Below are 24,400 nucleotides of genomic sequence, written 5' to 3' on the forward strand. Positions count from 1 at the left end.
AGATATCATATTTCCGTAAGTTAAGGAATGTGTGTAGGATTTAGGACTGTAGTGGCTACTGATATTACACTAATGGCACATACCAATGTTTTAAAGTCACCATATTATTTGTCAAATATATTCGCAACACAAAAGAAACTGCTGACCCACCCATACAGAGAAAAGTCATGTTGTACTAAACTCTGCTTCTTATTACTCATTGTACCCCAAACAAAGTCAAAATATTAACTCTTGTGCCTGATTTAGCATTCAAAAACAGCCAGCATACAATCACAGGAATCATCAGAATGAGCAGGACATCGGTCTCTAAACAATTCCTTCCCATATCTTAAAGAGACAAGGTGGGTGAGGTAATCTCTTATTTGGACCAACTTCCGTTGTTCCCTTAAAAAAAAAACAAAAAAAAACCCCCACCATCTAAGTTATTCCAAATACTACAGTAGAACCTTAGAGTTACAAACACCAGAGTTACAAACTGACCAGTCAACCATATACCTCATTTGGAACGGAAAGTATGAAATCAAGAAGCAGAGACAAAAAAAAGCCAATACTGTACAGTATTGTGTTAAACGTAAACTACTAAAAAAAAGGGAAAGTTTAAAAAGAAGATTTGACAAGGTAAGGAAATTGTTTCTGTGCTTGTTTCATTTAAATTAAGATGGTTAAAAGCAGCATTTTTCTTCTGCAACAGTTTCAAAGCTGCATTAAGTCAATGTTCAGTTGTAAACTTTTGAAAGAACAACCATAACATTTTGTTCAGAGTTGCAAACATTTCAGAGTTATGAACATCCCTCATTCCTGAGGTGTTCATAACTCTGAGGTTCTACTGTATTACTGTCACTGGATTTGTGCTGAAATAGAATCTGAATCAGAGCTTTGTCACAACCCTGTTGTCCAAAGATCTTCTCTAGGCTGTGCAATTTTACTAAAAAGCCAGCATTATTAATCCAATTCATTTGCTACTGTGGATGACTATATTTGGATGCCACTTCATCTTATTCAAGAATAAGAGCCACTACAGAGAACAATTCCTATACTGCTGCAATTTGCCTATATCTGTCCTGTTTTACTGCGTGTCAGAAATCCAAACCAGTAACTGTTCAGTCAATGCTGATATGTAACCCATCACACAAAGTAACTTGCCTGGAAATGTCTTTTAGTGGGACAGACAGAGTCATCATGAAAATAATTATCTCTGCTATATTCATGTGTGATACATGTTATTTTCCAACAAATACAGTCACTGCTTCCCAAATATCAACTATCTCCCTTTACATTAAAATAATCTAAAACAGGATGCAGAAGTCCCCCCACAAATGAGAATGAGCTAATCCATCCAAAACATCTGCATCAGGAAGAAAGTTTTGTTTGGGCTACTTAGTGCACAGTCCACCTAGACATGGGAAAAACCACACGTCACTGTTTACAACAGTGTTTATCATATTTAGTGTAATTCTTAATTTTATCTTTTTACCTGGTTACTATGCGGATGGAGTTCTCAAAGTATTAAGTTCTAGTTCACATACTGCTGTAGCATATCGTCAGGTAAGAGATGGCAAGAAAAATCCATTTTAACTCAGAAGAAAGAAAGAGAAAGAAAGAAGGCAAAGACAATACCCCACTTCAGACCCATTCACCAAAGGACTGGCAGAAAAGAGGAGCTTTGCACCATGCACTGGAAGGTAACAAACTTGAGCTCTGGTGAATGGCCAATGGGCACAAGTTCCACAGTCTGGGACCTGCCACTGAGAATGCCATGCCAACACCTCAGCTTGTCCCAGCCATTGTGTTGGTGCAAAAGGAAAAGCTGTTCCTATGGTAGTCAGGTCCCATACTACATGCATAAAATCATTTGTGTTGGTAGTGGATGGGAAGTTATCTTTTCAAAAGCCCCAACTGAACCGTAATTTCAAGTACACATGATTGGTTATCAGTCAGTTAACAGGATATAAACATTTCAATGGCTCAGGAGCACTTTAATGACAGCAAAATTAATAGTTATTAATTAATTATTATTATTAAACACTTGTTTCCGTTTAGATTTTCAAACCATTAAAAATATACAGAAAGCAGTAGATTGGTTGCCATATAATACCGAATAGTTACCTTTTCAACTGGTGTATTTTCTTCACTTGTTACACTAGCTTTTCTTGATTCAGTTTTGGTTCTGCTCAGCCTTCGGGATACTTTTTCTCTAAGCAGAGTAGCATATCCAATGTGCTCATAGATGGGGTTTTTGGTCATTTTGGCAATATACTCAGAAGCCTTGGTTTCTATATACAGCGTTATCAAGCCATCTGTTACCAAATCATGGATAGATTCAAACCTTTTCTCCCCCACAAAGTGCTTCCCATCATAGAAAAGCCTGTAGTTTAAGGTCTGATTACCAAACCTGCATTAAAAAAAAAAAGAGAAAGAGAATACAAAATATCAGAACAACCAGGAGACAGTCTTGCTGATTATACATACATTTTTAGGTCCTAATATTGCAAATGGATCTGTGTGGATGAGTCTCCCACAGAACCCCATTGTGCTCATGTGGATCTGACTGAAGGATTAAGGCCACCTAGTGTTTAACAAGCAATGCCACCCAGAAATGCATGCAGTTAGTCAGTATGTGCTCATCTTGAGGGGGCTGGCACAACACATCAGAGGGATGCTTATACTGATTGACAAAAGCCGATTCTGGACAAACACTGCTATTCATTTCCTACACTTTTCATACAGCAAGCACCACCAACTCTTGGTTCTGCTGATAGCCTTGTTTGTGCACCAATATAACTGATCAGGATGATCTCAGTATAATGTTCATAGCTGTGGAAAATCTCTTCTAGAAAATTTTTGTTACAGACTTACCAAAGGGAGTATAAAATTGGAAACTCTTTTTGCAGGTCCCACAAAAATAGTAATGTTTTTCAAACTTTAAATTTTTTAAATTTTGTTAAAGGTGATAGGATCTGGAGGATATTTCCCAACAAACTATAACAGTTTTAAGATGTACACAATTTTGCACTTAAGTAGCTTGATGTCTCTTTAAAAAGAAAGATGCTAAAGTAAACTTTAGATTTCTAATAATTTTATTTAGATTCAATATATAAAAGGACCCCGATCCAAGGTTTGAGGCAGCCTACCATTATTACTCACCTAATCAAAACCATCAGCATAAAAGTAATCATTTCACAGGAATTCAGCGAACCACCTACAGAGACTCCTTTCCACGCCATCATTGGGGGAACACACCTTTAGCCCTCTAAAAAACCCCATCAAACAGGTATCTTTTGCAGTATGCCTGGAAGGTCACCAAATTCAGACCAAGGGAGGGGGGAAGCTAGTTCTAGAGTACTGAAGCCTTTACAGAGGGCATCATGCCAACCGCTCCCCTCTCATTTATAATGAGCGAGATCCAGACATGTGCCCCTTCTGACCACAGTTGTGGCATGGGGACAGAGGGCCAACTCCTCAGGTTGGCCTGTTCCAACTCATTTAGGGCTTTGTAAGTCATAACAGAGATCTTACACTCCACCCAAAGACCAATGAGCAACCAGTGCAGATCCCGGAGAAGCTTTAGTGTCATGTGTTCCCAGCATGATGCCCTGCTCAGTAAGCCAGCTTCTGCATCCCGCACCAGTGTCAGTCTCAAAATGGTTTTAAGAAGTAGTCCTATGTACAGAGCATCTGCAATGGTCTAAGCTTGAGGAAACAAAAGCATGCATAACAATGGCAAGGTATGCATCCACAGAGAAAGGTTGCAAACTCTTGGCCAGATGCAAATGGTAAAAAGCTTACTAGGTTACTGAAGAAATGTGATTGTCAAACAGCAGCTGGAGGTTTAAAATCATGCTTCGTTGCAAACCCCAGCAATTAAAGGCAGACAGTCTCTCAATCAAAGGGACTGGTATTATCTCCACCATCCCTTCCAAATGTCTAGTTAATCTAGAAATGTTTTATTAAAACTGAGTTTACCTGAGAGCTAGAGTGTAGCATCCAGGTTGCCGCTGGCTCTCTCTAAGAATATATGCTCCTTCTACACCTGCAAGTATTTCATCTGCTTGCTCCCGAGAAATAATTCCATGAAACCTGAGGGGAGAAATTTCAGCAATTTACAGAATAATAAGTAGAAATAAAACTACAAGAAATCATGGCTGATTTAAGTGAGATATATGTGACTAGTAGTAGACCATAATAGGATAGCAACACTAAATACTGTATCAGTGGAACAACCTGGAAACAATTTCAGGTCCCCAAATCCCAGGCCGACAGACATTAAGCTTCACACAGGTGATGGGATTGAACTGAGAAATGACAGAGCAAAGAGAAAAAGTTGTTCACTACGTGAGTAACTCCACTGGATGATTTTAGAATAATGTCTTTCAATTTGGCCCAGGAAAGTCTTATCCCAGCTACCGGAAAATACTGTGGGCTTGACCATTTGAATTTAAGCAAAGACTTTGGAGCAGGTAAAAACGATGTGTGAATCTTGACGTTCCTACCATCACAATACTTGGCAGCTCAAGGAGCAGGAACAATTAGATATAGAAGAACAAGAAAAAAACATTAAGGCCAAATCCTCAAATCTTGATATAAGGACTTCAAGTTACAGAGAATCCACCATTTACTCTAGTTCAAACCAGCAAGTGACCCATACCCAATGCTGCAGAGGAAGGCAGAAAAACCCCCAGGGTCTCTGCCAATCTGACCTGGGGGAAAAATCCTTTCCAACCCCAAATATGGCGATCAGTTGGACTCTGAGCATTTTTTTTAAGCCAGCTCTAAGAGGGAGCATGATCAGGCTTGGAGTTTCCTACAATGGTTACTTTATATGAGAGGAATGAAACAAGAGCCGTAATGAAGGCACTGTCAAATAAAAAGAGATAAATTAAAATTAATGCACATATTCTAGATAGTATCCTTATTAAAATCTGCCTTTATTGTTTATACATATGGTTTTTAAAAGGAGTGAGGATATCTGCACTGCTTCTTTAAATGTGTGGCAGAAAGGCAGGAAGATGCTGGTGAAGGTTCTAGTCAGGTGCACTATAGTGACATAGAGAAATAGATGAAGAGTAGCCTTAGGGATAATATTGTTTTCCTTATTTCAATAAAGTTCCTTGGCAAGTTTCTGTAGAAAGCAACAATTTCTGTGATTCATCCCCCCGTGACAAAAGGAATAGGCCCTAAGACAAACAGCTGACTTTACATTGATCAGTTCTTCAGCTATGACCTTTAAACAAGGACAAAATACAGTCTTTAAAGTAGTTTAAATACTATGTTGTGCACATTTTTGCTAGCTGATTCACTAAATCTTCCCTTTGAGCTTTTAAAAGCTTCTATTTTAAATGCAGCTATCTAAAAATAGAGTAAATATGTTAAAAGCTTCTAGCCCTAAGCATTGTCTTTTTTCTGACATAATATGTCAGAAATGGTAGGTTTAAAATGCTGCCTCTGGTTTGGTAGGGAAAAAGAAGAAAAACATTTTAGATGTAAAGAGAACTGAACAGCAATTGCACTTGTCACTTTTTCATGCTGAATACATGTAAGAAGCATTCGGTTTAAGGTGATCTTTCCAAAGCATTATTAGGCATACTTCCTTTTTAAAATTATGACTGATTTGGACTTTCCTACTATGGTGATGAATCACGGGCATTTTCTAAGTCAGCCAATTAGAATGAACAGCTCTAAAATTACACAATTTAAATGCATCTTTATTAATAAACTCACTGTCATTAATATCAAACAAGTCCAGTTAACAAGAATGAGTTTAGGCTCTTAGTTTTCTCTTGGCTGTTAGCTGTAATACACACACTGTCAATAATGACCAGTTTATTGTACAAAAGACAGTGATAATAGTTTTAAAAGATCTAGAGCTAGAAAGCATAGTGGTTCAATTAGCTAGGTGCTATCTTTCAAACTCTATACTTGAGTGGCTATGACTGAATTCCGTATGGTCACAGGTTATCTTTTAAAAATGCAACTATAATAATTAGGAGCTCTTTAATAATTTGACAGCTGCTGTGCCCTAAGTGTGAAAAAACCCTAAAATATGAAATTATATAGCTAATCCTTATTGCAAGCTAAACAGCAGGCCTCAGAAAAGTACCATATTGAAGGGAAAATTCTCATTCTTACACAGCTGAAGTAAAGGGTCTCGAATGAGCTGTAACAATGGTTGTGGCCCTTGAACACTATCTATACAGGGCTCTGGGTCAAGGGACATGCAAGCCATTTGGAGATAACACTCCCACTGCATAGCGGGAGAATGGAGTTCCTCTTTTGAGGCCTCAGAGTTGCCTGCCCTTTTCCCTTCCTTGCACTGGAAACACACCACTTCAAGCCTCGTATGCCCATGGGATAAGGCAGCCTTTAGACCTGAAGCAGTCTCATACTCTCACTGACACTGTAGTGAGAAGAAAGTATAGTAAGCACACACCAAAAAGAAGGAAGAATAGGATGAGCGAGATTGAGAAAAACCGTAAAAATAAAAGGGGGTTAAAAGTTACAACCAAAAAATGACCAAGGAAGGGAGAGCTGAAACAGTCTGAACCATTCTTCCCCAAATCACCCCGGATTTGTTTTTAGACACCATCCATGGTTTTGTCCATCTCTAGTTGGCAGACATGCTGAAGTGGTGGTACAGGCCATGCACTATTGGGCAACAATAATGAATCCACGTGCAACTGGAATATTAGACATTCAAAACATTTTCATGCTAGGACTATGGAAAGTGAAATGAAATATTTTGCCATAATATCTCCACTATGGTATTGTTATTTCTGTATTAATAATTTCAAAAGGAATGCATGACACCTCAAGTGATTACTTATCAAAGAATTAAAAATAGAATAGTATAATACATACTCTCTTCCATAATATTTTGGTCTGTTGTCCACCTAAATATAAAAAAGAAAAAAAAATATTAACAATATACTCAAAATTACACCAGTAACATTAAAATAAAGGTCAAGCAAATGAAACACTGATCATCAATTAAGACTGCGGCATCAAATTCAGAGCATATGCTTAAACTATCAAAAAAAGATAAACAAGAGCACCATGGTATGTGAAGATATGTTAAACTGAAGTTATAGTACACAGAGAACATATGGTGAAAAATAAAATAAAATAAAAAAGATAAATAAGCAGTTTTATTTTCATGGATTTGTGATGACTATAAATATAGTGAATGGTAAAACAAATGGGGCAACGTAAGTCAACTGTACTAGATGTGATCAAACAGATGAAGAATTTACTATTTTTCTCTCATCTATTATTTATATTACATAATAAGACTATTTTTGTCCCATGCTGTTTCTTAGCCATTGTTGCCTATAAATGACAAATGTCTAAAGCTGAAGAATTTAATGTTCTCAGAAGATTTTAAAAAACCCCAACAAAACAAAAAACCCACCAGGACTTATGGATTTAATTCTAGTCTGAAATTCCTCAGGTCTCAGCAAAGCATGAGCCTGATCTGAAGTACACTGCCGAAGTCGATGGAAAGACTTCCAATTACTTCAAATGGGTTTGGACCAAGCCCTAGTAGAGTAACACGCCTATACTCAAACTTCAGCTATTCTGACATGTTGGTTTACCACTCAAGTTGCAGTCCTATAATGAACTCTGAGCTGGGGTGCCTTCATTTATCTAAAGCCTTTGTTTTAATCGTTTGTATTATTTAATTGCCTGCTTTATTTGAATTATTACATTGTCTCAATTTCAGCATGCGATCCACAGACAAGTGCATGGTGGCTCTGTATAATGAGAAGGATCCAATTTCAGTTCTGACTTTCTTTACCAATTGTAAACAAACTGATATAGTATTACTCTGTGAATGTTCCACTGTGTGGTGTAAGCTAGGTATTGAGTTCCACAAAAAAGTTCCATGAAGTTAAAAATCCTCAATGCTCAGAGTTCATGGACTTGGTTTATACAGACAAAAAGAACAGATTTGCAAAATAGTTTATCTTAGACTTTGTGGAGACAGCAGAAATATAAGGCAGCATAAAAAGCACCAGAGAAACCTGAAATACACACACGTTTTTCAGTTGTTTACAAGCGAAACAAACACTACACCAGCAGGGGGCACTTCTTTCAAAGGTTTCATACACATGGTTTTTGTTTAATGTTTGCTCAACATTTATAGAAAAATATTTGCTTTCTGAATATTAATTTACAAAATGTCAATTTTTTACTGCCCAATTATTACCTGAATTTATGTCAAAATTCTCAGAGGCTATTTCATATAGCTGGAATATATATATATTTTTACATGACTGGCACTATAATTTCTCTCCAGCTATGATCTTTAGCTGTAGCCTTTGATACTGCTCTCTTATATGGCACGAAAAATACAACTGGAACCAGAATGTAGGCTTGTAAACTTAAAATAAAAATCAATTAAGCTCTATTTTTCTTCAATTGAGCTCAACTGGGCACCGGAAGCTGGCACCATACTTCCAAACAAAAAATATATGAAATTACAGAAAAAGTAATTTTCTGCTGGTGCAATAATCCATACACTGCCGTACTGAGACGTCTGACCTGGTACCCTGAGGTCATGGAGACTAGGCATCTCAGACATGATATAAAGAAATTAGTGTTAGAAATTACTTCCTTTCAGTAGTCCAACAGCAGTATCAAGCCCTTGAATCCCCTACTTCAGAACAGTAAATTGCTACAACAGAGCACAGAAACACTTTGGATATTTAAGAAGCCGGAATAAAAGAAAGAATAATCTCGTACATTGAACTCAGAGCAAAATCTGAAGAACGTCCGAGCACAAGTTTTCAATTTCTAGACACTTACAAACATCTTGTGTAAACAGTGAATGGTCAGATAATTTTTAGCAGGATTGCCAGTTAGAATTTTGGTTTTAACCTCCCTAGCTCATTTCTGATGAGATTGCAGACAGGGGTTAAATGAAAGGGAAAGAAGGAGTGTGGGGAGGCATTACCCTTATTAAATTAAAGTAACGAGCAAAATGCAGAAATGTGCAGGATGTTGAGAGCTTCTTTTGTTAAATATTTACCATTCAAACCTAGTCATGTGAAACCCATATATACATACACTTAAGCACAGGCGGCAGGCTCAACTGGCCACGGTGTGGGGAGATGGGGGAGTGGAGGGAATCGGGTGGAAGGGACAAGACCAGGTGAGCTAGCCTCCCTGAAAGGGGTATTCACGCACCACCCATGCACCTAAGCATAAAACTAGAGAAAAGTCAATCTCAAAGTAATATAATCCTGATAATGAGAGAAGGACAACATATTTTGCATTTACATAGTGTGACAGATATGGCAATTTCCTGCAATATCTTTGTGAGATCTTACTGTTAAGTTTATGTACCATTTGTGGGCCAGGGACTGTATGTAATTCCATTGGGGAGAGCGACCACAGCTCTGCCAGGAACTAAGAACAGCATGAGGTGATTAGGCAACTTCACTTGGGTGGTAAACCTCTAGAGAAGTACCCCTACCTGTGGACACTCACGTATATTAGTTCAAACTGGATTCTCCAGAGACCAACAGATCAAAAAAACCCCTAAGGGACTTTTGGATAAATAGCCTAAGTTTAAATTGACTCAGGGCCTGCTTTCTGATCCAGCAAATGGACAGGACTTCCTGCCCATGGTGGACCCTATTCCTTCCTGGAAAGGATTGGAAGGACTTTGGCCGACTGAGGCCCCATAAGACTGATGCGTGTCCTCTGGTGAGCTTTTAGCATGTATACAGGAACTTTGTTTTTCATGTTTTTTCCCTAATGCTTTCACCTTAAGAATAAGTGTGCTTGCTTGTAAAGGACTATGTGGAGCTTGTGACCGCTAGCTATTACAGCTGTTCATAGCCTTCAAACAGAAAGCAAAGACACTAGCCTATTTAGGCATTCTGGCTTTCTGGGTAGTTAGGGAACTGTGCAGCCTGGAAAAATCCTAGTCAGGAGAAAGAGAGATGCGAGTCTCCACCCAAGAGAGGTGATAACCTAGAATGGGTGCCCTTGGTGGACCATGGAGGGGAAATACATGTGCAGTTTCCCTGAACTATGACATATAGCACCTTTCTTCTTGGAGGATCTTAATAAACCTATGGGCCAGACTGATGATTTGCTACTCACCCTGAGTAAGGGTCTCAGAACGTGGCCCCAGGTGCATGTGAAGCCCCTGAATACAATCTCTTAGGTGGATACAGTGGCTAGTCAGCATGGAACACGATAACACTCACAACAGACTCCGGTTCAGCTGAAGCCATGTCAGTCTTTATCCCACAAATGAAGCACTGCACCTAGCAGATAAAGAGCCAGGCACCTGTTGTGTTGAGCAAACACTGACCAGCATTTGCTGAATTCTTATATAACCAGTATGGGTGGCCACTGCTACACAATAATCAATAGCATGTAAGCAATACTAATTCATAATTACAAGCCCAGCCCCACTGCATGAGTTCCTTACAGCAGGCAGGGCACTGCACAAAACGTGCAAGGAAGACATTTTTAGCAAAAAAAAGAAAAAAAATGAAATTGCATCTTTAATGTTCTTACAGAGAAGCCAAAACCTCAGTTTTTAAAGTTTCATCTGAAAGACACACGCAGAGTAAACATCATGGCACTCAATTTATCTCAGAAAGCTATAGGGCTGAGACAGCAAGGCTGGGATTTTCATTTATTTCCAGTTGTCTGTAGAATCTCAGGATCATGTTCAAGAACATAACACACTAGAATGACACAATCAACCTAAAAATACCTCCACAAACCTCAACAGACTCAACTCCTGCCAGGCCATTTCTTTAGACAGGAACCTGAATAGACAGACAGATCTTGCAACATATCTTGAAGGCCCATAAACTCAGGTTCTATCAGACCAGGGAGGAAATCACAATGGTGAGCTAGCTGCTAAAAATGTTCTACTGCAGCTATATCAATCTATGGCCTATCACTGAGAAGATCCTCATTGATTTCAGCCACCAGAAATGAGCATGACGAGATTGGAGGTTTCAAGATAACTAAGAGCTATTTCATATTAGACTTTATAGATCAAAATCAACAAGTTGACTTACACCAATAATCAAATAGGAAGCCAGTGATGTGTGTGGAGCACAGGTTTACACTCCCAAGGAATCTTGTAGTAATATTTTGTACTAGCTGAAATTTGTGCATGAACTTCAAGGGAAGTTCCATACATCTCAGTGAGCAAGACTGACTGAAACTCAGCCAGGGGTTACTTTTCCCCACCTGATGTGAAGGAGTCCAAAATAAACAAACTCACTTTGAGGACCATTCTGCTTACTTGGACTTCACAGAAATCATAGCAGAGAAGAAAGCTCTTACCATCTCCACTGGAGCCACAACATACTTTTCCACAGTTTCTCTATGGAAGAAACAGTTGCATTTCACAACTGACCAACACAATTTCCACCATTCATGCATCATCTGTGCCAGATCAGCATTATAAAGTGTTGACCAGTGAGGAGAGTGCAGCGTGAGGGAGCACTCAGGAACACCATGCCAATAGACAAAGATGGTGATTATGATAATCACCCAGCCTGGACCAATAAAAAAAGTCACCTCTCTACAAAAGAGTAAACGTGAGCCCTAACCTCCAACTGCAGGCAATAATGGTCTGATCTAAGAAGTGTGCAATCACCAATCCCGCTCCCACAATTCAGAGTGACCACTATTGTCCACTGAGCCAGAAACCACACTGAATAGTTTCAAGGTTATTGTTGTTGCCATGAGATCCTTGAAGAGTCATCATCTACATGGATGCTAAAATCACTCAGGGCAATAAGCCTCAGTGACTCCAACACCAGGGTAGATAAGCAATTTGTTAAATCAAACAGGAAATCAGAGCTGTAGTGGAGTAGCCTGTAAACATAACTATCCCAGGATCCATACAAAAGCTGGACAAACAAATCTAATTTTAGAGTCAGAGACTTCCCATGCTTAAACTCAAATTAAACCAACATAACCACCGCACTTCTGAACTGTCCTTCTGAAGATCAGGTTTCAGAGAGTCTGGGCAATCCAACCCTGACACCTAGACTGTTAAAGTACATTCCCCCATCCCCCTACCAAAACACTTATTGGAACATTTATTCTAGGTTTCCATGATTTCCCTCGCTATGTTACCGCACATTGTCCAAAACACAGTCTGGAGTAGTACCAGGAGTTTATATTCAATACTTAGGTTAATTTAGTTCTTTCTCATTAAATCTATTTGTTAACTTGGCTAATTAAGCATAGTTCTTTTAAATAATATTAAAGCTTTACTACATTTTAATATCCTTGAAATTTGATTCCTTTTGTGATTCCAGGATACTTTGCCCAGAGTGATATTCAGTGTACAGCATATTGCAATAAAGTCCTATGCAACTGTGCAGGATAATTCTCCACAAAACTATTGGGAATCATGCATGTGGGAGATGAATATGTCCTAAAATGGCAGATTGTCATTTCAAGTATATCATCTGCATCCAAGTCACACTGCACTGAAATGAGAAGTCACCCTGAAGAGTTCTTTCCATTTAAGTACTGTCACAGAAATAAAACACACCTAATTTCAATAAATGTTCTCTCTCCTTTACTTTATTCTATGAGAAAGACACTAATTTATGCATAAAAAAGAGCTAAACGTTTAAAGTAAAAAGGAGTCAGGGAGATAAGAGCCATTTATTCTCAAATCATAGAGATTAAATAATGCTACTTTAATTGCATTATTGATCAAATCTTCCAGTCTTTATTTATCGAAACCCTCATCTGATGTCAATGGGAGTTTTAACTGCGTAAGGACTGCAAGTTTTGGCCTTATGTGCATACCAAAAAGGTACAGCAATACATATATTCCAGCTGACTCAGACAACCCTTTGTGTGTGGTAAGATTAACAACTGCTTTGGACTTGATTCTCTGGGGCACTACCCCACAGCATCAGTGATCATATGTTGGGAGTGGATCAATGGCAGGAAAGGGAAGGGGGAAACCCATAGCAGAGTTCAGATTGGTAGCCATGTTAGTCTGTATCAGCAAAAAGAACAAGGAGTACTTGGGGCACCTTAGAGATTAAAATGTATTTGTGGGCTAAAGCCCACTTCATCAGATGCATGCAGTGGAAAATACAATAGGAAGATATATATATTACACAAACACACACACACACACAACATGAAAAAATTTCATGTTAAAATTCTCTGTATATACATAAATACACACACATATATCTGGTTTCAGAGTAGCAGCCATGTTAGTCTGTATTCGCAAAAAGAAAAGGAGTACTTTAATTTGTTAGTCTCTAAGGTGCCACAAGTACTCCTTTTCTTTTTACACATATATCTATATTCCTACTGTATTTTCCACTGCATGCATCTGATGAAGTGGGCTTTAGCCCACAAAAGCTTATGCTCAAATAAATTTGTTAGTCTCTAAGGTGCCACAAGTCCTCCTCATTCCATAACAGAGTGGAGCTCCATTATGCCTAATCTTTTACGCCAATGGCACAAGAGCCTGCATGGACCTTGCATCTGTGGAATTTAGGGCTGCTCCTCTGCATCCCTAACTTACACCAGTGCTAGACAGTCCTAAATAATGGAACTGGTTCACATGTCCCTCCAATCCATGGACAGGGTGGAGAATCAAGACCTTAGACTCAGCAACGTCAGTGCGCTCATTTCTGGCAATGGAGACAGTTTCTCTACATGTTTAACCAGATATCTTTTGCACTTAGAATTATACCTAATGATTTTATAATCATTTCCAGTCTACCATCCATAAAAACAACTCTCAGTTCAGTTAGACCCCATGAGAGCAGTCTAGTAAGATGTGAAGGTTCAGAAAAAGGAGTTAATCTTTAGATTATTTCATGTTATGGCTGGATTACCACTATAAACTGAGCACAAACTGCACCTCAGACTCATCAACGCAACAGGTTAGATAAGACTGTAAGCCCCTTTAAATCAAAATGGAAAAGTCTTGTGTAGTATCTCAGCAGTTGGCTAATGTAAAGTTCTCACCTCAAACAAATCATTTTAAACACCTATTTAGAAACCTCATGTTCACAAGACCTAGAGGACTAAGTGTCCTTCGAAACATAATAAATGAAGAAATGGAGAGCTCATTTTACAACAGTGATTCCTAAGCAGTTTAACCTTGGAAAAAAATGTAACTACAATACTACAATTCTAGCAAGTGATTGAGTCTACTTACCTCTTTTTATTATAATTGAACTGTTACCTACTTGGTCAGTCAGTCAATAAGGGATCAAAATATCCACTCTTGGTTTTGCTAAAAGAATTATCTCATGACACTGTCAGAATATTTGAATTAGTACTAGTAGTATTTTAGTAATGCCTAGCGGCCACAACTGGAAATCAGTGCCTCATTTTACACAGGTTTCAGAGTAGCAGCCGTGTTAGTCTGTATTTGCAAAAAGAAAAGGAGGACTTGTGGCACCTTAGAGACTAACCAATTTATTAGAGCATAAGCTTTCGTGAGCTACAGCTCAGCTCACGAAAGCTTATGCTCTAATAAATTGGTTAGTCTCTAAGGTGCCACAAGTCCTCCTTTTCATTTTACACAGTCACTGTACACACATTTAATTAAAAGATGGTCCCTGCCCCAAAGTTCTTATGATCAAAGTAACAGTTTACAGTCTAAGCAATCCTGCCTAGGTAACTAAACGATAAGTTTTATATGTTTTGGTATGACCATTGATCCTGGGAGTTCCACAATTAAGCTTGAGGTGATGGTGGACCAAGGCCTAGCTGGAGTCTTCAGAGGGACTAACGTGCCATGGGGTCTAGTCCGGGGCATTTGTGTACATGCACAGCACTCAGAGGAGTCTATGTAAACTTGGACTTTGACCCGCATGTGGGGCCACCAGAAAAAAAAAGGCAACCATGCAGGAGGTGTTAAGGCAGCCAAAGTGATCAATGGAATGTTGTGGCACAGTTCTAGGACCTCCCAGGGGAACATATATGGGAAGGATGTTATCCTGTCCCCCATGGAATGATGCATATTATCCCCTAATGGCATCGACTTGGTCCCTTGGGTGAATGGGTCTTCTTTTGAGGTGGACTGGATGTGGGAGACCAGTTCTTGATGAATTGCGGCATTGACAAAATTAGTAGGCTTGAAGACAGAGGGGCTTGAAGATAGGTACCTTGTTTTCCGGTAGTATTCCCCTTTTTGTGATGGAGTATCAGTTTTCCCACTTTGGTTTCCCAGGCGGTAGGGGATAGTAAACTCAAATTGAGACAAGAACAAGGCCCACTTTATCTGCCTCCGGTTCAAAGTTTGGGTCTTGCAGCAGTACATGAGGTTCTTCTAGTCAGTAAAAACCTGTACCGGATGCCAAGCTTCCTCAAGGTGGTGACACCGTTCTTCAAAAAGCAATTTTGATTGAAAGCAGCTCCTTGCCCAGTATTTCATAGTTCATTACTATGGGGGGGGGGAATTTTCAAGCATAGTATGAACATGTGTGCAGAACTGGCTGGGGTCCAAGTCACTGTGAGAGTACCGCCCGGAGAGTCACATTGGGGCATGTGCCAGAATCAGAGCTGTGGTGAATGCAGTATTGAGGTGGTCAAAAGCATGCTGGATATCAGGAGACCACGTGAAACGAATGGCTTTATGAAGGAGGGAAGTCAGGGGGGCTGTTTGTTAGAGAAGTTGGCAATGAGTTTTCTATAAAAATTTGCAAAACTCAGGAAAACCTGAAGTTCTCAAACAGTCCAGGGTTCTGTCTAGTTACAGATGGCCTCCACCTTCAGTAGGTCCATCTGGACAAAAAGGATGGCATGAGGAATGTTCCCTGCTCTCCTCCCACCCTACAACTTACACACTTCGAAACATCCAGAGGGTCAAGATAAGCCAAATATCCAAAATGCCACTCTAGGTGGTACAGTTAAAACTCCATGGCTGGGTCTTTATTATGTATTAATTAGGGCTGTAAATTAATCTCAGTTAATGCATGTGATTAACTCAAAACAGATTAACACTTTTTTTTTAAAAAAATGAGTGTTAATCACACACCTCTGGAGACAGGACTCGGCGGCGGCCAGGTGGGGAGGAAGACACCTCTGTCCTTAGGGCTGAGTGAGGGGGGCCACCACCCAGGGGAGCCCGCTCACCTCCCATCGCCCTGCTCCATGCTGCTCCTACCTCCCCGTTTACCCCATGGAACCGCCTCTGACCAAGCTATGCCGGACTGGGAGCCTATCTCCTGTGCAGAGCAGGGGTAGGGGTAGGCTGATGTCGAGGTGTCCATCTGCCTCGCCTGTGTACCTGGTCCCCACTGAGCTGGAGGAACCTGTCTGCTGCTGGCTCAGGAATGAGTGCTCTGCCAGCAGCTGCTGCTGGCTGAAAATGCATTCAGGCTCCTGAGTGCTCAGCTTAGAGACAGCACTCCTGCCCCCCAACACACACACACACACACTCTCCCCACCCTCACCCCCAAACACACACACCCACCCCAAACCAAAATCTGAAATGGCAACCCTGGACTGAGCCAGGAATAGCCAGAGGGCTATGGGATGGCTGTTGGCTCCAGCAAGATGCGGCCCTTGTGCAACAGCACAGAGTCTGCCTTGAGCTGCAGGCCAAGTGCCAGGCACCACAAGCCGCAGCAGCACAGAAGTAAGCAATTAACACCCAAAATATTTAAATAAATGATATTCTAATATTGTTTAAGAGTGCAATTAAAACTGTGATTAATCACAGCTACTTTTTCAACCTCAATTTTTTAAAATTTGTTTGACAGCTCTAGTATTGATTATTGATGATGATGATGAGGATATTGACATTTTGTTCCCTTAGATTCCTAGGTCTCACATTTCAGCTGAGAAAAAGGCATTTTTGTAAGAGAAAAAAAGACCCTCTCCCTTTCATTATCATACAAAATTAGAGAGGAAATTGCTTTTTCTAGGAACCATATTTTTTGCTTGCTTTAGACACAACCCAGCTGGAATTCAGAACAATGAACATAGTAATTAGCTGACATTTCTCTACATAATAATATAAGTTAAAGCTCTAAGGCCTTGTCTACACTAGGGAAATTTCAGACAAATTTCTCACTGTTGCTAACACTGGTTCGGTGGAACTACTGTTAACAATATTGAAAGCCTTAATGTAGATAAGCCCACTAACCTGCACACTGCTATCAAGACTGTCAATAAGACTTGCTCTGAGCAGAACAGTCGAAGCTAACTATACTGAATGGCTCTAAAAATGTAGCCTATTATCAAATATAATATATTTCAAGACTCATTGCAAGACAACCCCCATCTCCCACTTCAAAAGAAAAGAAAAGAAAAGAAAAGAAAAGAAAAGAAAAGAAAAGAAAAGAAAAGAAAAGAAAAGAAAAGAAAAGAAAAGAAAAGAAAAGAAAAGAAAAGAAAAGAAAAGAAAAGAAAAGAAAAGAAAAGAAAACTTGGTTTATCCATAGTTACTGAAAGTGTCCCCAAGTCAAACACCGTCAGCATTCATCCTGTAATTTCTTACTTTATTAACACGAAAATGTTTTTGAAATAAAGACTCACTTAAATTAAAAACAACATGTTGAAATGGCATTTTCAAATTGAATGCTATTGAAAATATTATTCTGGTATAAAAACAAGAAGTGGCACATCTTGCTATAACTCTTTGCTGCAAATGTGCCATTTTCAACCACCATTTCAGTAGAACAATCCCAGAGACACACCATATATATATTGAGTCAAATATCAGGGGGTAGAGAAGAAACTCCCTTCTCTTCAGGTATAATAATGCCTACATCTGTAATTTTCACTCCATCCTTCTGAAAAAGCAGATTTTTTACCCACAAATGCTTATGCCCAAATAAATCTTTTTATTTGTAAAGGATGCCCACCATTAAAATATTGTGGAAGGAATCTAGAAAAAACAAGGATACTGGCAGAAATCCAATATTATTGGAAAGATGGGCTATTCACAGTGTTCACACTGCCGGTGGTTATTAATTAGAAATATGTAGATATCCCAACTCTCAACAGTTCAGCATGTATCTGAACTGGAGTGATGACCTGTTTTCGCTGACAAGATTCTTATCCAGGTAGTAGTGAAAAGAGTATAATGTAGAAAAGCTCAAAGATACAGAGCCATAAATTACTTACAGTCCTGTCTTAACTTTTACACAGATGGTTTACTTACTGCAGGTGCAATGGGTAGGGGAGAGGCTGCGGTCCTGGTGGGACAGAGGAGAGCCATAGACCTCCAGCCAGGACTATGAGGAGAAGGAGAAGTCCCTGGCCACAGAGGAGCCCACCCCTCTGCTGAACAGTTCCTGCCTGGGGAGGGCTCCCAAACACCTGGCTGGTGAGTGAGAGAGCTGGGACCATGACAGTGTAGCTGCAGAGAACTCCCTGCATGGCCCTGGGGCAGGTGACACTGGATCCCTGCAGGTGCAGGAGGGAGGCTGCAGTCCTGGTGGGGCAGAGCAGAGACCCCCGGCCAGGACTATAAGGAGGAAGATGTATACTGGAATTTATGAGACTTTGTGATGTGCGCCTCACCTGTCAAAAAAGTCATCAGCCACCAAAGCAAGGGACTATGTTAGAGACAGTATGCTATTGCAGAGTTCTTGATTGGCCTGTTTACCTACACATTTACTCCGCGGGCAGTATCCTTTTAATTGCTATGCTTGTTGATTAAGTTGTATTTCTTCACCCTACAACTGAGTAGTATTTGTAGATAAGGCAGAAGTGGGGAGTGAATGATACTCTTCCATGCCTATTACCCATGGCTCTTTTGAAGATATGGTACTGAATGACTATGAAAGAACTGATTATCTGGATTTTCACTTCATAAAAATCTTAACGGCCTCTCCTTTTGCAAACTGCTACAGCCCTGGAGCACTAGCTATCATCAGTTTTGTATGGGAAAATAAGAGAGAAAAGTTCTGTTAAAGCCTTTTGGCCTATGTGCATTGGAGTCCCAGAGGGTCACCATGTTGGTGACTTTCTTGAGCAGCATTTCTGACAGGGACAGAGTGAGAGAGACTTTAACCACACTAGCATTTTGCTTGTCCCTTTTATGATCTTGTATGCTCAGCTTGAGTACACCCTTAGCTGACAGAGCATGAAGGCTTTCCTTCTTATGCCAAAATTTTGCCCTATTCTCAGGTAATTGCTACCTGGCGTCTATGAGAGAAAGTGTAAAGCTTGGTCTTATGATTAAGGCGCTGGGCTGAAAATCAGGAGATGTGCATTCAATTCCTGGCTCTGATGCAGACTTCTTATGTGACCTTGGGAAAGTCACTTGATCTGTCCATGCCTCAGTACAACACTTCCTTGCACCACAGAAGTGTTGCGAGGATAAATGTTTTAATGTTTGAGAGGCACTCAGATACTACATGATATCGGCTATTTAAATAGACAATAGCATGAGGGGGAGGGCAAAGCAGATAATTAAGACATTTGGGAATATCACACTGATTAATTTCTATGTATTTCTCCTTATATATTCAGGGGGTTTTAACATCACAGCGCGTATATTTTTAATTGCATTTGATTACTGTATAAAATTTATATAGCTAAGAGCTCAGTATTATTAGTAATAATCATAATATTTATTATTGTAACTATATGTGTTGTAAGAGTTTGCAGCCACTTTGTTCTTGACATGTTAGAAGCCAAAAAACAACTCAATCTTATTGATTTATTGGAGAAATCAATATATACTCACAGTATCCTATTTTTATAATTACCAAGACACAGTACGGAAGGAAGAAGTATTACCATATTCAAAAGACAACTAGATAAACTAGGAGAGATGACTGGCAAAAAAAAAAAAAAAAGCAAGCAGACAAGCAGGAAAATGTTGATTCAGCAGTCTTTCAGCTCCATAGATTTCTTACATTCTACAAACTTCAAATTTTCCATGACATGCCAGAACAAGAGTTCCAATGCTATTAACTCAATATTTTATCTTGAACGCTCTTGCTAACATTGGACAGGTGAACCTTCTTTCATGAAAAGTGCTTTTTATGAACAAACTGCATGAATCGAGTGAAAACATTGCATATCTTTAAATATGTAGATATATGGATCTTCTCCTACAACACTATGAAAAAAGGGAATCACAGCATTTAGGTACTGCATAGAGCACAGTCATACAATGCCCTGATTAGCATCTGCACAAGGAAAGGGGTCTCTGCAATGGTTAAATCTTATGTATTCCCATCTCTGTGCTGATTTAACAAATATTAATCAATTTTTAAAGACCCACTTTATAATCTGAAAACAATTATATATAATATGTTCCACAGTATTTTAGAAAATGGAAATAGACGGTTGCTCTCTCAGCATATAGGAAAGATCTCCAATAGGAATACACTACTGACAATTCATCAGATTTAACAAGATACAGTTAAAGAAGAACTGACCTCCCGAGGACAAATGATTCTCTTGGGACGCGGTGCCTCCTGTTGTAACTGATACACTGTCAAATATAAAAAAGCAATAATAATTAGAGGACTGCAATATACACAAACTTTTATTCAGATATTTTTAGTCAGATGCTTCAGAGAAAATGCAAACATATATAAAAAAGGGTGGGGTACAGAGACGTTTTTAAAATGCATGCAAGTCAAGTCATTTATATGGAAATTAGTCATGCAATTGTACACTGGTAACATTTATTTATTTTTAATTCATATAATCCCAATTTAGTTTTATATTGGTGCTGGCACTGTGTATTTCCATACTTTGCTTGCAAGACATATAACCAACATAACAAATCCTTCTGAATGTTTCAAGATAAAACTCCTTTGTTGCATACAGTATTACTGACAAGCTCAATAATAGAATTTTTAAATAAAATTCCAGTGTTTTTGAATTGGCTAGGAAAGAACTGCAACAAACTACCAAAAGAGTTCACTAGAATCTTATCAATGCATACTGAAGACACAAGTGATAACTATTTAAGAATAAATTAGACCCCTAGTGCTTCCACATGCTAACATTTTCCCACTTTCTTTTTCCTTTTAATGTGCTACCTAAGATTCTCAAATATATTTCAGATCAACTTTGCTCATCCCAAAGGTTCCCAAAGATGAGGGACAGCAACTGAGTGAACTCTGGGTCTCGCCTCTTCAATCTTTCCTTACAGTTGACCCCTACCACTCTCCCTTTGTGATTCAAGGAGGCTTCTTCCTTCCTCTTACTATTCCACAAGTAGTGAACGTGGGTTGGCACATGATGACAGCAAGCAATTATAATGCAAATAGAGTGCCTCTCTTCTCAGCTTTAGTAAAAATCCCAAAGCTAGGCTTGCTCCCTTGAAAATAAGCCCACTGTATGTAGACCTCTATACACATATAAAGGGAAGATGGGCATCCCATCTCTATGATATTGTGATCCCCAGTCCAAGATCGCAGTGGGCTGTGGATCAGCAAGATGGCAGGTTGTGGGAAGAAGACGAGTGATGGGAAACTCCCTCAGCCTTGGAAAACAGTGGAGTATCTACTGAAAAGCTAATATGGTTGGTGGTTGTATTACCTCTTTTTCAGAGCCCCTTTGCACCATGGATCACCCTTTAAAAGAGGGATGAAGAAAGCTGTGAAGAAACTTGGGAAGCGTGGCGGTACTGGACTTTCACACAGTCACCTCTGCCACTTGTAACTTCTGACTTCTTTGCTAATCTTCGGGAACATGCAAGTTTTGGGTGTTATGCCACCTGCTAGTTTTGAAGCAGGGGACGAAAAACCCTATCCCCTCCCTGGTTAGGCAATCACATGGAAAATGAAAATGGAGAACTCTTCACAATTTCCTGTCTTCTATAGAGGTTTTTATGCACAGGGGTATTATCTGGCCATAAATATATATCCAATATTATGAATTAATATATGGACCTGCCTGATTCAGTGCTGCCAGCTCCCATAATTTTTTTTTACAAGTCTCATGATAAATGGCATTTTTCCAAGCTCCTTGAGTCATGGGAATAAGTGCGGATCTCAGCTTTCATTTAAAAAGAAAAAAAGCTATTTTGCAAGCTTCGTGGTTGCACAGAACATGAAAAACTGGCCCCCAGCATTCCCTAAACTACAAAGAACCTAAACTGTGTCTTCTAAAAAAAAATCTCATGATTTTGAATGCTTGGAGTTGAAGATACTGCTGATTTAGCAAGCTACTTCTTCCTAACGATAAATATCTACGTAAACAGTCCCATTAACTTTAATTGGAAGTATTCAAGTGCTTGAAGTTAGGCACATGCATACGTTCAGGGAATGAGGGGCGATCAACAGGTTATCTCAAGTGCTTATATACAAATGCACAAAGCCTTGGAAACAAGCAGGGAGAACTGGAGGTCCTGGTGATGTCAAGGAACTATGACGTGATTGGAATAACAGAGACTTGGTGGGATAACTCACATGACTAGAGTACTGTCATGGATGGTTATAAACTGTTCAGGAAGGACAGGCAGGGCAGAAAAGGTGGGGGAGTAGCACTGTATGTAAGGGATCAGTATGACTGCTCAGAGCTCCGGTACGAAACTGTAGAAAAATCTGAGTGTCTCTGGATTAAGTTTAGAAGTGTGTGCAACAAGAGTGATGTAGTGGTGGGAGTCTGCTATAGACCACCGGACCAGGGGGATGAGGTAGATGAGGCTTTCTTCCGGCAACTCACGGAAGCTACTAGATCGCATGCCCTGATTCTCATGGGTGACTTTAATTTTCCTGATATCTGCTGGGAGAGCAATACAGCGGTGCATAGACAATCCAGGAAGTTTTTGGAAAGCGTAAGGGACAATTTCCTGGCGCAAGTGCTAGAGGAGCCACCTAGGGGGGGTGCTTTTCTTGACCTGCTGCTCACAAACCGGGTAGAATTAGTGGGGGAAGCAAAAGTGGATGGGAATCTGGGAGGCAGTGACCATGAGTTGGTTGAGTTCAGGATCCTGACGCAGGGAAGAAAGGTAAGCAGCAGGATACGGACCCTGGACTTCAGGAAAGCAGACTTCGACTCCCTCAGGGAACGGATGGCCAGGATCCCCTGGGGGACTAACTTGAAGGGGAAAGGAGTCCAGGAGAGCTGGCTGTATTTCAAGGAATCCCTGTTGAGGTTACAGGGACAAACCATCCCGATGAGTCGAAAGAATAGTAAACATGGCAGGTGACCAGCTTGGTTTAATAGTGAAATCCTAGCGGATCTTAAACATAAAAAAGCAGCTTACAAGAAGTGTAAGGTTGGACATATGACCAGGGAAGAGTATAAAAATATTGCTCGGGCATGTAGGAATGATATCAGGAGGGCCAAAGCGCACCTGGAGCTGCAGCTAGCAAGAGATGTCAAGAGTAACAAGAAGAGTTTCTTCAGGTATGTTGGCAACAAGAAGAAAGCCAAGGAAAGTGTGGGCCCCTTACTGAATGAGGGAGGCAACCTAGTGACAGAGGATGTGGAAAAAGCTAATGTACTCAATGCTTTTTTTGCCTCTGTCTTCACTAACAAGGTCAGCTCCCAGACTGCTGCGCTGGGCATCACAAAATGGGGAAGAGATGGCCAGCCCTCTGTGGAGATAGAGGTGGTTAGGGACTATTTAGAAAAGCTGGATGTGCACAAGTCCATGGGGCCGGACGAGTTGCATCCAAGAGTGCTGAAGGAATTGGCGGCTGTGATTGCAGAGCCATTGGCCATTATCTTTGAAAACTCGTGGCGAACCGGGGAAGTCCCGGATGACTGGAAAAAGGCTAATGTAGTGCCAATCTTTAAAAAAGGGAAGAAGGAAGATCCTGGGAACTACAGGCCAGTCAGCCTCACCTCAGTCCCTGGAAAAATCATGGAGCAGGTCCTCAAAGAATCAATCCTGAAGCACTTGCATGAGAAGAAGGTGATCAGGAACAGCCAGCATGGATTCACCAAGGGAAGGTCATGTCTGACTAATCTAATTGCCTTTTATGATGAGATTACTGGTTCTGTGGATGAAGGGAAAGCAGTGGATGTATTGTTTCTTGACTTTAGCAAAGCTTTTGACACGGTCTCCCACAGTATTCTTGTCAGCAAGTTAAGGAAGTATGGGCTGGATGAATGGACTATAAGGTGGGTAGAAAGCTGGCTAGATTGTCGGGCTCAACGGGTAGTGATCAATGGCTCCATGTCTAGTTGTTCAATATCTTCATAAATGATCTGGAGGATGGTATGGATTGCACTCTCAGCAAATTTGCGGATGATACTAAACTGGGAAGAGTGGTAGATACGCTGGAGGGGAGGGATAGGATACAGAAGGACCTAGACAAATTGGAGGATTGGGCCAAAAGAAATCTGATGAGGTTCAATAAGGATAAGTGCAGGGTCCTGCACTTAGGATGGAAGAATCCAATGCACCGCTACAGACTAGGGACCGAATGGCTAGGCAGCAGTTCTGCAGAAAAGGACCTAGGGGTGACAGTGGATGAGAAGCTGGATATGAGTC

General features: G+C 40.1%; 1 protein-coding gene across 2 annotated transcripts in view; it reads right to left on the reverse strand.

Moving 5' to 3' along the window:
• The window catches only part of CHN2 (chimerin 2), a 200,253-nt gene that overhangs the window by 92,573 nt on the left and 83,280 nt on the right, over positions 1 to 24,400 (reverse strand). For both annotated transcript variants that reach the window (XM_084618759.1, XM_084618758.1), the window contains exons 3-6: positions 20,379 to 20,434; positions 6,856 to 6,887; positions 3,964 to 4,077; positions 2,107 to 2,392 (exon numbers count right to left, since the gene is read on the reverse strand). In XM_084618759.1, coding sequence (XP_084474885.1) covers positions 2,107 to 2,392; positions 3,964 to 4,077; positions 6,856 to 6,887; positions 20,379 to 20,434 — 488 coding nt within the window. The remainder of the gene's footprint in view (positions 1 to 2,106; positions 2,393 to 3,963; positions 4,078 to 6,855; positions 6,888 to 20,378; positions 20,435 to 24,400) is intronic.

This window comes from Lepidochelys olivacea, assembly GCF_965140295.1.
Source record: "Lepidochelys olivacea isolate rLepOli2 genome assembly, chromosome: 2".
Lineage (NCBI taxonomy): Eukaryota > Metazoa > Chordata > Testudines > Cheloniidae > Lepidochelys > Lepidochelys olivacea.